The sequence below is a fragment of the Phycodurus eques genome, chromosome 8, assembly GCF_024500275.1.
Source record: "Phycodurus eques isolate BA_2022a chromosome 8, UOR_Pequ_1.1, whole genome shotgun sequence".
Lineage (NCBI taxonomy): Eukaryota > Metazoa > Chordata > Actinopteri > Syngnathiformes > Syngnathidae > Phycodurus > Phycodurus eques.
This window is the reverse complement of record NC_084532.1, coordinates 23,901,557-23,917,219: the sequence shown is the minus strand read 5'-3', so window position 1 is coordinate 23,917,219 and position 15,663 is coordinate 23,901,557. Positions and strand designations below refer to the sequence as shown.

Genomic DNA, 15,663 nt, shown 5'->3' with positions numbered 1-15,663 from the left:
TAAAATGAATACAATTATGAATATTTACTGCTTTATCATTAGAATAAATATAATGATTAATATTTACTGTTGAGAGGCTGAAATTCCGAGGATTTTGACAATTTTAAGTTAAGTATGTTCTCTAAAAGATTAATCGATTATCAAAAATCATAACTGATTCATTTGATAATCGATTAATTATTGCACCTCTACAAAAAACTTTTTGGGAAATATAAAAATTTTTTTATTGAAAAACATTTCGTCATTCTAGAAAGAATATGGCTTCCCCTCTCTCAAAACTATACGACTTGTTCCTTAATATATATATATATATATATATATATATATATATATATATATATATATATATATATATATATATATATATATATATATATATATATATATATATATATATATATATATATATATATATTTTTTTTTTTTTAAAGTAAAAATAGTGCATTTACCTCTAACAGGAAGTATTTTATTCTGAAGGCGTGTCAAAAAGCTCTGAGCGGAAGTCGTTGCAGTTATCTCTTGCTTGTATGTTCTCGCGGTAACGCTTAGCTTCGTACACCATTAGCTTCCCTTAGCCAACGCCGTCGTTTTTCAGCTTTTTGTGTCCACCTGGCCACCGCGAACCGGGAGTGACACGCCGAAGGCCGAGCGGCTTTTATTCCTACATTTGTTACCAGGCCGCCGAGGGGAGCGGGACCATGCCGCACAACTTTCAGCCTGGAGACCTGGTCTTCGCCAAAATGAAGGGCTACCCCCATTGGCCAGCCAGGGTAAGTAAGCTAGCAGCAGCAGCAGGAGGAGGAGGAGGGAGGAGGAGGAGGAGGAGGAGGAGGTAGGGGGGGGCGGGGAGGCGTAGGCATCCTTGCAACCCGACGACACTGGACACACATATAATGTCACCATTATGTAGTTTTGCATTTTCCAGGTGACCTCTTTATGGGCATGCACGACAGCTGTAAGAAGCCCGGTTTGCATGCTACGTTATCGGCCTCATCTTCATACATTACGAGCGAAGCTAACGTTATTCCCCCCCCAAGTGACGTGCGGCGTATCTTGCACAAATAACGTAACTTTTCGGCCCCAAACTCTTAAGTCCACCTCAACGCCAGAATGACTGAAATCGGCTGCAGTTAACTGTCGGAGCATCTCGCCAGTGATACGGTGTCGATATTGCAATGTTTAATATTATATTGTCGTGTTTATTTTTTAGATTGAAGACGTGGCTGATGGTGCAGTGAAGCCTCCACCGAATAAAATACCAATTTTCTTCTTTGGGACTCACGAAACGTAAGTACACTTCTGTTGTGCATAAAATGCAGACACTGGTGCCGATGCTAGTGTTCGTGTATCAAATATCGATATCGTCCAAATGAGAGAGAAGAAAGAGCACAAGAGGCAAGTGTGGTGGACCAAGAAGTGGCAACGATTAGTAAGGGGGAAGTTGGTCCTGATGACATACCTGTGGAGGTGTGGAAGCATCTAGGAGAGGTGGGTGTGGAGTTTTTGACCATGTTGTTCAATAGAGTTCTAGCGGGTGAGAAGATGTCTGAGGAATCGAAGAAAAGTGTGCTGGTGCCCATTTTTAAGAACAAGGGTGATGTGCAGAGCTGTGGGAACTATAGAGGAATACATTTGGTGAGCCACACAATGTTATGGGAAAGAGTAGTGCAGGCTAGACTCAGGACAGAAGTAAGTATTTGTGAGCAACAGTATGGTTTCATGCCTTTAAAGAGTACCACAGATGCATTATTTGCCTTGAGGGTGTTGACGAAGGTCAGAATGCGCTACATTGTGTCTTTGTAGATTTAGAAAAGAGAGGAACTGTGGTACTGCATGCAGAAGTCTGGATTGGCAGAGAAGTATGTTAGTATAATACAGGACATGTATTGGGGCAGCAGAACAGTGGTGAGGTGTGCTGTAGGTGTGACAGAGGAATTTTAAGGTGGAGGTGGGACTGCGTCAGGGATCAGCCCTTTGTGATTGTCGTTTGTCTTTCAATACATCTGTTATCATCCTACTGTCTGTGAAGCGTGGCTATGTAATAAAATTAAAATTTGCCTCTTTGGGACTCAGAAAACAAAAGTAAACTACTGTTTTACCACATGATCTGTATATGCAAGAACTATTGATGCTGTGGTGTGTCGTTTTGATACGAGTGGAACAAATATTTATTATCATCTTTGTTCGATGTCCAAATCATTGTAATTTGTCTTTGTGTCTATAAGGTGAGCATTTCTGGGTTAAATATATTTGGGGCTTTTTATAGCTCTTAAGGGAATTAATATTAATAATAAAATAAGCTGTTGGAAAAATCTATGTATATCAGAAAAATCAGATAGGTAACCTGCGCTATAGTAAGGGATTACTGTTTTATCATAAATGCAGTTAATGATTACACCATGAAAAACAAGCAATCATCTGTCTCCCATTAGTTTTGAGTAAAACGTTGCTTTTCTTTTGTTTTTTTGCATTGTCGCTGTGCAGTGCATTCCTGGCAGCCAAGGACCTTTTTGCCTATGAAAAGTACAGCGATCGCTATGGAAAGCCCAACAAAAGGAAAGGCTTCAATGAAGGCTTATGGGAGATCCAGAACAATCCACATGCCTCCTACAGTGCTCCACCTGTGGTAAGTCACCCGTACCAACCACCGTCAAGAGAGGACTGCAAATCTAGGGCCCTGCTGTGAATAACAACAATAAAAACCAGAGTAATTGACCCCCCCCCCCCCGCCCCTTTTTGTAAAAAAAATAAATATATAATCTTATCGTTGCCCATAATAGTTTTAACACACCACCATCTCTTTTGATTTCAATCTCATCTTACATTACCCATAAAAATAAATGGCTTACAGATGTTTTGATATAAAAAGAATTCACTGGAAGTGTTGTTTTTTTTGTTTTTTTGCCTTTGTAACCCATAAAAATAGCAATTGTTAAGCAATAATGATACTTTGTCGTTTGTTAACTTGAGCTATTTGATAGCCACTCAGCAGAGCGAAAACATATATATGCGGCAAACGCTTTCTAACTTTCAGGAACAACGCAGGCTACACTTGGCTCCTCCCTGAGAAAGATCTTAGAACACTCCAGAAGTATCAACGTGCTTCTTTGACACCAATTCCTATATTCCTATCATCCAGTGCTTTGGTTCCATCGTGTGACATCTTAAGGCGTTACAGAAAGAACACAAAAATACGAGCGCCATGCATGTATTTTTCAGCAAATAGCTAAGGATAGGTTGCACAGGACAAATGCAAATAGGCGAATTCGCAAATGGCGCAATAGTTGGAGGTTCACTGTAGTTACATTTGAGGTTTTTACCACATTGCTGACTTTTTGTCTTCAGCCCGCCAGCTCGTCCGACAGCGAGGGCAACAATGCCGGCGGAGGAAGTGACGAAGATGAGGACGAAGATGAAGCTCCCGTACCCAGAAAGGCGGAGTCGGCAAGCGAAGTGGACTCTGATTCCGCCAGTGAAGACCGAGGAAGGGGAAGAGGGGTGAAGAGGAAGCCGCCAGCTAGTAAGGTACACCTGCAAGCTCCTTTTTAAGCCCAACAGCCTGTTCTATGTTTTCCTTGTTGTAAATACATAAAAATAAAAATGTATTTGAAATTAAGTCTCATCCCTTGTGTCCTTGTTATCTCTTAGCGTCCACCTCCCCCCAAAAAGGCTCGTCCCTCGTCCAGCGACAGAGACGAGGAAAGTGGATCTCCGTCAGAGTCAGAAGCCACCCCTTCAGAGTCGGAGTCTGGCAAAAACAGCGACCAGGTCATTAGACATAAACAGACCCCCCCCACACAAACACACACACACACAAAACAATGACATAGCATCATCTCAAGTTTCTTTTGTTTTACAGGATTTTACTCCAGAGAAGAAAGCAACTGGGCGAGGTGGAAAGAAAGCAGCAGCAGCAGCAGCAGCAGGCAGAGGGAAGAAAAAGGTATATGAGCCAATTTTATTTTTTCATCACTTAAGAAAGCACTTTTCACAGAGAGGACTCACAAAGTGTTTTGCGTGGTTTGAGTACTCATGCATATAAAATACAGAAACACAGCATTTCATTAGCATTTCTTAACACAAAGATGAAACAAATCAAATAAAAGAATACAATTATATTACTTTGGTTATTTTAAGTTTTAAGTATTTATCCATCCATCCATCCATCTATTTTCTATATCGCTTGTCCTCACAAGGGTTGCAGGTGAGCTGGAGCCTATCCCAGCCCACTCTGGGCGAGAGGCGGGGTACACCGTGGACTGGTTGCTAGCCAATTGCAGGGCACATGCGTACAAACAACCATTGACATTCACATTCATACCTATGGACAATCTAGTCTTCAATGAAGCATGTTCTGGGAAAAACCCACACAAGCATGGGGAGAACATGCGAGCGCCACACAGGAAGGGCCCAGATTTGAACCCCGAACCTCTGAACTGTGAGGCACACATGCTTACCACTTAAATGACACAATCAATCATTTTTCATTCACAAACAGGTAAGTGCAATTATAAGAATATGATTTCCAGCTTCAATTTGAGGCTTAAATGCCTTTTTGTCAACTCAAGTGTTTCCAATGTCTTGGAAAAACTTTCCAAAACTGTGGAAACTCTCAAATAGACTTGGCCAAAAGTCAACGAACAGGGAGGTTAATATGAAGTTCTATCTAGAATGGTTAAAAAAATAAATCACTAACTAAAAATCCACGTCCTTATTTAACTACCTCTCTTTGGGCCCTTTGCAGAAAGATTCATCCAACTCTGATTCAGACTCAGAATCCGGTTCCGAGAAGAAGGCGTCAGACAGCGAGTCGGAGGATGAAAAGCCCCGACCGGCTGTGTCCGGTTCAGAGTCTCAGTCCGGCTCCAAGTCTGACTCGGAATCTGACCCGCCTCCACGGAAGGCTCCACCGGCACGCAAAAAAGCTGCAGGCAAGTTTGAAAGATTTAGTCACGTTGCTTTTTTCAAAATTTTTAATTATTTTTTTGATATAATACTAATTTCCTATGTTCCCGTCAACAGAGAAAGCCGCGCCAAAGCCTCGTGCACGGAAACCTAAAGCTCCGCCTCCAAAACCAGCAGCATCATCGTCATCAGACAGTGACAGGTCAGACTGCTTCCCAAATACATGCACAGACGTAACCCTATCTATGAACACGTTATGTTCCAGAAACTTGTTAGTATCTTGAATTTTCCATAATTTTTGCGCCTTCCATATTTTATATGCAGCAAAAACCCTGTAACACGGCAGTCTGTTCATATGTCCGAAAGTTCGTAACTTCAATGTTCGTACTGAGTAGAATAGTGTCTGTATACGCTTCAGCTGTCTAAGCAGCGTTAGTCCCTGTGTCCCGACAGCGACAGTGAGCCGGACCGCATCAGCGAGTGGAAGAAACGAGATGAGGAGCGGCGGAGGGAGCTAGAGGAGCGACGGAAAAAGGAGGAGGCCGAGGAGCTTCGGCGGCTACGTGAGCGCGAAAAGGAGGAGGATGAGAAGCGGAGAAGAGAGAAAGAGGTAAAAAAGGACAGTGACAGCAGCAGCTCGGATGAAGGCGTCGACGATCACCCGCTGAAGAGGTCCAAGAAACCCCCGCCACCCCCGATCCCGGCGCCATCTGACTCCGACTCTCCATCACCAGCTGAGGTAACAAGAGCCTGATTCTTGGGCCGCACTCCCACAAGGGCAGTGTTTCCCCACCTTCATTGAGCCAAGGAACATATTTTACATTGTAAAAATCTCACAGCACACCACCAAACAAAAGTGCCACACAAAATATATACAGTGATGCCTTGAGTTCCAAGTTTAATATTTCTGTGACCACGTGTTTAACTTAAGACACATCTGAAATCATCTATCATCCTAAAAAGAATAGTCATAATAAACAGAATGTAAAGAAATAGTTTTAGCCACTTTTTCTTTTTCTTTTTTTTCTTCAGTGGATATTGTGCTGTGCTCCTTCTGTTTTGTGTGTCTTGGCCACCTGGGGGCAATTTAAAACATACAGATGTAATTGAAGGAGACAGTCTCAGCTCCTCAGTAAGCAGCAGGAATATTAATTGTTCTTTGCAGAGGATAAAGAATACATGCCTGTGTGTATTGTTAAATGATCTGTCTACGTGTTGCTTCATTTTTTTTCCCGTTTTGTTCAAGTATCCATTGTCTAACACTACGACACTTGCTGTTTGGTAGACGGTCTATGGCGTTTTGCATTGTTTGTTAGCATTAAGCTAAACAGTTTTATGTTTAGTTTGACTGTCAACTTCAACTGGGGGTGGCAATAAACAGCTTGAAGAAGCCTAATTTTTGAAGACTACTACCTGCCAAACTGCTCTGCCCAATTTTTGCTTGCAATACAAAGCAAAAAAAAAATCAGACGAAAGACGGCTCACACCTTGAAAAACTTTTATCTCAAGGTACCACCGTACTGTGTACTTAAATAATGATGGATAGATACACAGGTTAATTGTACTGATACGATTGGCCATGCGCCTATACACAGGCAACAGAGATGTCATGCAATTTCTGTAATGCAGTAGTTCCTTCCTCTGTTAACAACAGAAGTAAACAACAATTAGTTGTAGCTGGCAGTTAAAAAAAGTCCACAGCATACACTGTATCCAATGGGCATATGCATGCACAATGTACAATCATTTAATTATTGACAATGCTCCTTTGGCCAGTTATTTTTCAGAACTTGCACAATAGAAACAGTCATCCTTAACAATCATACATAAAAATCGTGTTAAAGCTGTTTTGTTTCTGTCAAAATGTGAAGAAATCAGCCAAGAAGTCAGACAACCAAAACAAAGCCCGACGAAAGAAGGCAAAGGAAAGAAAGGAGAACGAGCTCAAAGAGAAGAAAGCCAGACGGTCCGAGGAGAAGTCCAGAGCCAGGTGAGGCCACATTTGGTATCACAAGTCACATGCACCTTGGTCATAATATTCCATGTATAAAAATTATTGTTTTCTCTCCTTTTAGGTGCAAGCCAGAAAAACCCAAACACAAATCAGAGAGGCCTCCGCAGAAGAAAGTAGAAAAGAAAAAAGGTTAGTAATGTCTCATCACTCTCATGTTAAGTTGCAATGGGGCATAACATGGTTGGGGAAGTTTTCAAGAAACTTCAGCTGAGCTGAAGAATTGTGAAAATGGAAATGAATATAAATGCTCATTGTTGTTCTGTGGATCCAATGTCAGAACTGTCACCAGAGGAAAAACTTCAGAAACTCCACACAGACATCAAGTTTGCCCTCAAAGTGGACAACCCCGTAAGTGACCCCTTTAACAAATTTCCATTCAGAAGAAATACAAATTATTATTATTTGCTGGGCCATTTTTATTTTATTTTACTCCCGTAGTTCAAAGCTTGCCCCCCCCGCTAGCGTGCACTGCTTGCACTCATAACATGGCTGCAAGCAGTATGGAGCTAATTTACAAAAAAAAGCAGTCAGTGTCATATAGACTATATCGATTTCTCCCACTCATCTAGGGTCTTTTTCCCAAAAAAAGCAACAAGCAACTTCCATTCCTGCTAAAGAAACAGACAACATGAGCGGAATACTTTTCATTGTTTTCCGTATAACAACAATGGAGCCCGGCAGAAGACAAGTCACGTTGTCAGTTGTGCTGAACATTGCCAAAGACATGGTGCCCATTTACAGCACATTTAAGGTCCGTGGCAGAATGCAGCTGAACTCGACAATCTCAAACTAATTATAGCCGGCTATTCGCTCACCGGCAATTGACCCTCGCACAACTAGCCAACTCGCTGCAAGCTAGAAACTGCGACCCCTTGTGTTCTTATTGGGTAAACGTTTTGAGGCTCCACAATGCTATACTGTTATTATTATTTATTCAACCAAAAACAAAATGGTGTGATTGTCAATGAAGAAGCAGACTGCCCTGTTATATTATATTAATACAAAGAGAGGAAGCAGGTGAGAAGAAGGGAGAGTATGCATATTTTAGGGACTTTTGAAAATAATCACTTTTTAGCCACAGGTTCATATGAAATTGCAAATGTAATTAAGTGTTATTGGAAAACACATTAGTAGGTCGTTGTGGCAGCTGGCTGGATCTTGCTTCTTACCTGGAAACTTAATTTGTTGTAAAAGCTCATGTGATATGACATGGCATTTTTCATTGGCTGTTACATCTGCGGCATTGTGACGCTGTTCACCTTCAATTCAAATTTTAAATCGCAACATAACTAGTTGGCAACTCATGAAACTAGTTGTAGAAGCCCGCACACTGTACAACCGTTGGGCCGTGTCGCTTGGTGTACGCTGAGCCTTAAATGCACATTTATTTAGGACTGTGTTTACATAAGGTTGTTTGAAGACTCTAAATTGCCCGTAGGTGTGAATGTGAGTGCGAGTGGTTGTTTGTTTATATGTGCCCTGCGATTGGCTGGCGACCGGTTCGGGGTGTACCCCGCATCCCGCCCGAAGATAGCTGGGATAGGCTCCAGCAGCCCGTGACCCTAGTGAGGATAAGCGGTAAAGAAAATGGATGGATGGAGGGATGTGTTTACATAACTTTTTTGACATTATCTGTAAAGAAAAACAATTTTTATTTCTTTGAAAGCTGATGCGAGTTAATGATTGGGAAAAAAAACAACTTTTGTTTGGTACCAGGAAACAAAGCAAATACCCAAAAGCAAAACCTTTTTTGAATAATGAGATTGTCATAAGCATTTTCTATGAGAGAAGGGGAAATAATCTATTTAGATCGTAAATCTGATTTTTGTGAAAAAGAAAAAAAAAAACAATTATATTAGGGCCATATCACCCATTGTGACTTACATATTACATTGTCAACAAGGGAAAGCCATTGGCAGCACTTTAGATTGGTCAATAATTTGTAAAAATAACTGAAGCACATAGGGACTGACCAATAGTATAGATTTGTGTCAAAAAATAAGAAGTTGACCATATTGGAGGTTTTGGCCTGTCAGTGATGATATGTCACATGTATGAAAGTGTCATGCTCCGTATATCATGCAGGACATCGAGCGGTGTCTACAAGCCCTGGAAGAGCTGGAAGCTGTGCCCGTTACCAGCCAGATCCTCCACAAGAACGCAGACGTCATCGCCACGCTTAAAAAGGTGCATCTCCTCCTCCGACAGTGACCCTTACAAAAGAAATTCAGCTCCAGGATCCTTCAATAAACTGCCGTGCAAGGTGGCAGTTATCATTAATAACTTGCAAGGATAATCTTTCCTCAAAAGTGCTTCGGAATAGGCGTATGAACCCCATGTGTTGCTCTCAGTGTGGTACAACAGCAATGTCTGTATGCCACCATGCAGATTCGGCGGTATAAAGCCAGTTCCGCAGTCATGGAGAAGGCCAGTGAAGTGTACAACAAGTTAAAACTTCGCTTTGTTGGCAAAGCAGAAACGGCAGCTAAACTGAAAACGGACAAGGAAGGAGAGAACAATGAGAAGGAGACACAAGACATAGGTTAAAAACCAGCACATTCAATTCACAGCATAAAGGAGTATATCTGATCATAAAGCTTTGTGTGTCTCGCCAGACTCTACTGCTGTGAACGGAGAATCGCAAGAGAAAAAAGGTGAAGATGGAGAGGAAAAAACAGCCAAAGCTGACAGCAACGACCACACCAATTCAAGTCCAATCAGGTGAATGGGATGTGCTTGTTTGTTCTTTTCATTTATCTCTCAGTGATACATTTCCGTCAGGGTAAATTCTCTTATACACTCAGATGACAACGTACCAGGCAGCAGGAGCCAATAATTTTCGTAAATGCTCGAGTAGAAAAGGGCAAAAATACATATATATTTATACTGAAAACATACGCCCTTACTACTGTAATATTATTCGTTTTTTTTCTTGAAAAAATACAACTTTACCCTTGTAAGATTCCCAATAATTTTTCTGTAAAAATGTCTTTATCCATCCATCCATCCATTTTCTACCGCTTATCTGAGGTCGGGTCGCGGGGGCAGTAGCTTTAGCAGGGACGCCCAGACTTCCCTCTCCCCAGCCACTTCATCCAGCTCTTCCAGGGGGGATCCCGAGGCGTTCCCAGGCCAGCCGAAGGACGTAGTCTCTCCAGCGTGTCCTGGGTCGTCCCCGGGGTCTCCTCCCGGTGGGACGTGCCCAGAACACCTCACCGGGGAGGCGTCCGGAAGGCATCCAAATCAGATGCCCCAGCCACCTCATCCGGCTCCTCTCGATGTGAAGGAACAGCGGCTCTACTCTGAGCTCCTCCCGGATGACCGAGCTTCTTACCCTATCTCTAAGGGACAGCCCGGACACCCTGCGGAGGAAACTTATTTCGGCCGCTTGTATCCGGGATCTTGTTCTTTCGGTCACGACCCACAGCTTGTGACCATAGGTCAGGGTAGGAACGTAGATCGACCGGTAAATAGAGAGCTTCGCCTTTCGGCTTAGCTCCTTCTTTACCACAACAGACAGATACAAAGTCCGCATCACTGCAGACGCTGCACCGATCCGCCAGTCAATCTCCCGTTCCATTCTTCCCTCACTCGTGAACAAGACCCCAAGATACTTGAACTCCTCCACTTGGGGCATGATCTCATCCCCGACCCGGAGGGGGCACGCCATCCTTTTCCGACTGAGGACCATGGTCTCAGATTTGGAGGTACTGATTCTCGTCCCTTGCCACTTCACACTCTGCTGCAAACCGCTCCAGTGAGAATTGGAGATCACGGCTTGATGAAGCGAACAGAACCACATCATCTGCAAAAAGCAATAAAGCAATTCTGAGGCCACCACACTGGACCCCCTCTATGCCTCGGCTGCACCGTGAAATTCTGTCCATAAAAGTTATGAACAGAATCGGGGACAAAGGGCAGCCTTGGCGGAGTCCAACCCTCACCAGAAACGAGTCCGACTTACTGCCGGCAATGCGGACCAAGCTCTGACACCGATCGTACAGGGACCGCACAGCCCGTATCAGGGGGTTCGGTCGAGCACAATCTCCAAGTCCACAAAACACACACACTCCTGAATCTGAGATTTGACTTCCCGCCGGACCCTCCTCTCCAGCACCCCTGAATAGACCTTACCACGGAGGCTGAGGAGTGTGATCCCCCTGTAGTTGGAACACACCCTCCGGTCCCCCTTCTTAAAAAGGGGGGCTACCACCCCAGTCTGCCAATCCAGAGGCACTGTCCCCGATGTCCACGTGATGTTGCAGAGGCGTGTCAACTAGGGCAGCCCCACATCATCCAGAGCCGGGCGAATGTCATCCACCCCCGGGGCCTTGCCACCAAGGAGCTTTTTGACCACCTCGGTGACCCCAACCCCAAAGATAGGAGAGCCCGCCTCAGAGAACCCAGAATCTGCTTCCTCATGGGAAGGCGTTTCGGTGGAGTTGAGGAGGTCTTAAAAGTATTCTCCCCACCGACTCACAACGTCCCGAGTCGAGGTCAGCAGCGCCCCATCCCCATTATACACAGTGTTGGTGGTGCACTGCTTTCTCCTCCTCAGACGCCGGATGGTGGACCAGAATTTCCTCGAAGCCGTCTGGAAGTCTTTCTCCATGGCCTCACCGAACTCCTCCCATGCCCGAGTTTTTGCCTCAGCGACCACCAAAGCTGCATTCCGCTTGGCCATCCGGTACCCATCAGCTGCCTCAGGAGTCCCACAGGCCAAAAAGACCCAATAGGACTCCTTCTTCAGCTTGACGGCATCCCTCACCTTTGGTGTCCACCAACGGGTTCGAGGATTTCCGCCACGACAGGCACGGACTACCTTACGGCCACAGCTCCGGTCGGCCGTCTCGGCAATAGTGGCGCGGAACATGGTCCACTCGGTCTCAATGTCCCCCGCCGGCCCCGAGACGTGGGTGAAGTTCTGCCGGAGGTGGGAGTTGAAAGTCCTTCTGACAGGGGATTCTGCCAGACGTTCCCAGCAGACCCTCACAATACGTTTGTGCCTGCCACGTCGGACCGGCAATCTTCCCCCACCATCGGAGCCAACTCACCACCAGGTGGTGATCGGTTGACAGCTCCGCCTCTCTCTTCACCCGAGTGTCCAAGACATGCGGCTGCAAGTCCGATGACACGACCACAAAGTCGATCATCGAACTGCGACCTAGGGTGTCCTGGTGCCAAGTGCATGTGTGGACACCCTTATGCTTGAACATAGTGTTCATTAGGGACAATCCGTGATGAGCACAGAAGTCCAATAACAGAACACCGCTCGGGTTCTGATCGGGGAGCCTTCCTCCCAATCACGCCCTTCCAGGTCTCACTGTCATTGCCCACGTAAGCATTGGAGTCCCCCAGCAGAACGATGGAGTCCCCAGTGGGAGCGCTCTCCAGCCCCCCTTCCAAGGACTCCAAAAAGGGTGGGTACTCTAAACTGCTGTTTGGTGCGTAGGCACAATGAACAGTCAGGACCCGCCGTCCCCCCACCCAAAGGCGGAGGGAAGCTACCCGCTCGTCCACCGGGGTGAACCCCAACGTAAAGGCCACCGACTCGGGCGGCAATAAGTATACCCACACCTGCTCGGCGCCTCTCACCGTGGGCAACTGCAGAGTGGAAGAGAGTCCAACCCCTCTCGAGAGGACTGGTACCAGACCCCAAGATCTGTGTGGAGGCGAGCCCGACTATATCTAGTCGGAACTTCTTGACCTCACACACTAGCTCGGGCTCCTTCCCTGCCAGAGAGGTGACATTCCACGTCCCTAGAGCCAGCTTCTGTAGCCGGGGATCGGATTGCCAAGGTCTTTGCCTTCAGCCCTCGCCCAGCCCACACTGGACCCGACCCCTAAGGCCCCTCCCGCAGGTGGTGAGCCCTTGGGAAGGGGGACCCACGTTACCCTTTCGGGCTGGTGCAGGCCCGGCCACCAGGCGCTCGCCTTCGAGCCCCACCTCCAGACCTGGTTCCAGAGGGGGGCCCCGCTGACCCGCGTCCGGGCAACGGAAAACGTCTTCCTGAATTGTTTGTCATCATTGGGGTTTCATACTATTTTCTCAAAAACAATATGGCTAAGCTTGTAGGATTACAACTGTTTTCTTGGAAAAATACTACTTAATTCTCGTACGAGTATTTTTTTGGGGGGGGGGGGGGGGTATGGGTAGGATTAAAGTCGTTGAGTTACTACTTTCTCGAGGTGAAATACCACTTTATTAGTTATACGATTACTACATTTTTTTCTTGGAAAAATATTACTTTATTTTTGCAAGATAACTACTTTGTTCTTGAAAAATCCCCTAACGTAAAGCAATTTATGTCAGTTGATACAAAGAGCTAGAGTAACATTGAAAAAATAGTCATAAAGTTACAGTCATGAAGTCTTGAAATTATGGGAGATAAGTCATTAAATTTGGAGGGAAAATGTTGGCCATTTAATAGCTGAAATAAAAGGGAAGCATAGTGTAAAAAAAAAAAAAAAGATATAATTTTATTATACTTTCTGCACAGGCGGAGCCCAGACAGCCCAGAGCAGACCGATGAATACACCCAAGCAAACAACAACAATATTTCTGCAGAGATGGAGGCATCCCCTGCTGAAAGTTAAGCAAAATACCCCCCTTAACAACCACTGCAGTGGACCAAGTGCTAAAGATGGAGGACAGCCAGGAGCCAACAACACTGCAACACAATCACCACCGCCTGCTATACGTTAGTGTCCATAATCTGGACATTTTCAACTATTCACACTGTCAATAGATACTTTTTTTTTTTTTCCCAGGTTTTGTCAGTGCAGAAAATAAATATTACTATTGTGATAGATTGTGCTGCACACGCCATATCTTTAAAGGGGAAATAATCCCACAATTGTTTTGGGCAGTAATACATATGTGCCACCACAAATCAAAACATGGTATTCTGGTTAATATTGCATTCGTGGAATAAGAATTAAATATAATATTTCATCAATCTCCAGGAACCTCAGGGTGTTGCCATTTTAGGCAATGTCACCCTCTGCTGGCGACCGAAATTAGCGTCACAATTACCCCCTCGAACATTGCATACGTCACGTGACCAAACCGATAAAACAGGTTCGCAGATTCTGTGTGTATGCTGCGAGTAGCTGACATGATAGTTTGACCCTGAACTTGCTACAATGTTTTCAAACTATTATGTGAGCAAACTCCAGCATACACAGGGAATCTGCTAACAACTGGTTCGCAGACTCCCTTTGTATGCTTCCGTCACTTAACGTATGCAACCATCGCAAGGAAATTGACCGCACACCTACCCCCTCATGTGACCAAACCCGGAATTATACACAGGGAGTCTGCAAATCTATTTTCCAGGTTTGGTCAAATGAGGTATGTAACCATCGCGGGTGTAGTTGTGATATTAGTTTTTGGTCACTAGCAAAGGATGATATTGCCTAAAATGGCTACGCCCTGAGATACCTGGAAATTGATGAATTATTCTGTTTAATTCTTATTCCATGAACGCAATATCAAAACGAATTCCGTGTTTTGATTAGTGGTATTCTTTCAAAAAAATAATTGTGTTCACTTCCCCTTTAAGTTGCAGAAATGTCTTCTCTTATATGACTTGGTCCTGTTTTGTTATTGTTCTTTTTTTACCTCTGTCATACTGTACGCATATAGGATTAATACATGCACTTGTGAACTCAGAATGGGCTGCCGAAGATATGCTTTATGAATTTTGAATCTTGATGAATTTTTCACTTTGATGCCCGGATGTCTGTCGGCTTCCTTCCTTTTTTTTTTTTTTTTTTTAATAATATATATATATATAAATGCTACAAAACATCACAACGAGCACCTGTTTGTATTTGACATTTTGAGAGTGGTGAACTTGTCTTAAGTTTTTTTTTTTTTTTTTTTTTTAAATGTGTAAGGCAAATAAATTAGTGAACAGGTCCACTGACTTCTAGCTTTGTTTTCACATATATGCTAAAAAGAATTCTGTGGCATTACACACACACGCATTGTCTCGCTGTAATGTCTGCTTCTGATAACCTGCGTGATGATGTCATAATTGCCCGCCAAAAAGTGTGGAGATCTCATGTAGCTGCCTACTGAAATTAAATCATTCAACAATAAACAGTAAAAATGGCAGATGGTATATGTAAGCATTGGATCTCCTCCTTAGTTGAGACTTTAATAAAAAGCCTCTGCATGGTTTTGCTCTTTGCTCTGTCATCATTTGTGTGAATTTGCATCATGCATGGTCATTCCTCTGTGTTAACGACGGGGATGCAAAGACATTCTGTTGTGATTTTTATTTATTTATTTTTTAAAAAAGATTACATAAATATGAAGTTATAGATCGGGGTGGCCCAGGCACCACCTTTGACCTGCTTACGCTCAGTTCTTTATTTCAGCCCACTGAGCACAAAACCAAAATTATACACAACTAGTTAAAAAGTGTCCAACTTTTGACTAGTAGTTTATATAATTACACATATAAGTAATATTAGTCAAATAACGTTTATTTAACATGTTCTAATTGGTAGTCATTTTAATTTTAAATTATTCAAAAAGTACATTATATGATGAATAAAATAAGTAATAGTGAAATTACTTAGCATTGAAAAATATTAATTATAATTCATAAAATAAGGAAAATTATATATAATAGTAAAATTAACAATTTGACAAATACAGTTAAAATAATTGGTTAATTCTTGTTAAAATGATTATAACAAATAAAATTATGTATAATGTGTATATCTCACTA

The 15,663-nt window shown here is 43.5% G+C and overlaps 1 protein-coding gene across 1 annotated transcript; it reads left to right on the top strand.

The window, feature by feature from the left end:
- The first annotated feature begins 517 nt into the window (after positions 1-517).
- Positions 518-15,076, top strand: hdgfl2 (HDGF like 2). The gene is made up of 16 exons (XM_061683955.1): positions 518-770; positions 1,211-1,287; positions 2,485-2,626; positions 3,346-3,525; positions 3,649-3,768; positions 3,860-3,943; positions 4,745-4,931; positions 5,023-5,107; positions 5,359-5,644; positions 6,777-6,895; positions 6,981-7,048; positions 7,197-7,267; positions 9,005-9,106; positions 9,308-9,461; positions 9,535-9,640; positions 13,420-15,076. Exons 1-16 carry the CDS (start codon positions 699-701, stop codon positions 13,514-13,516), a joined length of 1,950 nt encoding a protein of 649 aa, XP_061539939.1. The 5' UTR covers positions 518-698; the 3' UTR covers positions 13,517-15,076.
- Positions 15,077-15,663: the final 587 nt, after the last annotated feature.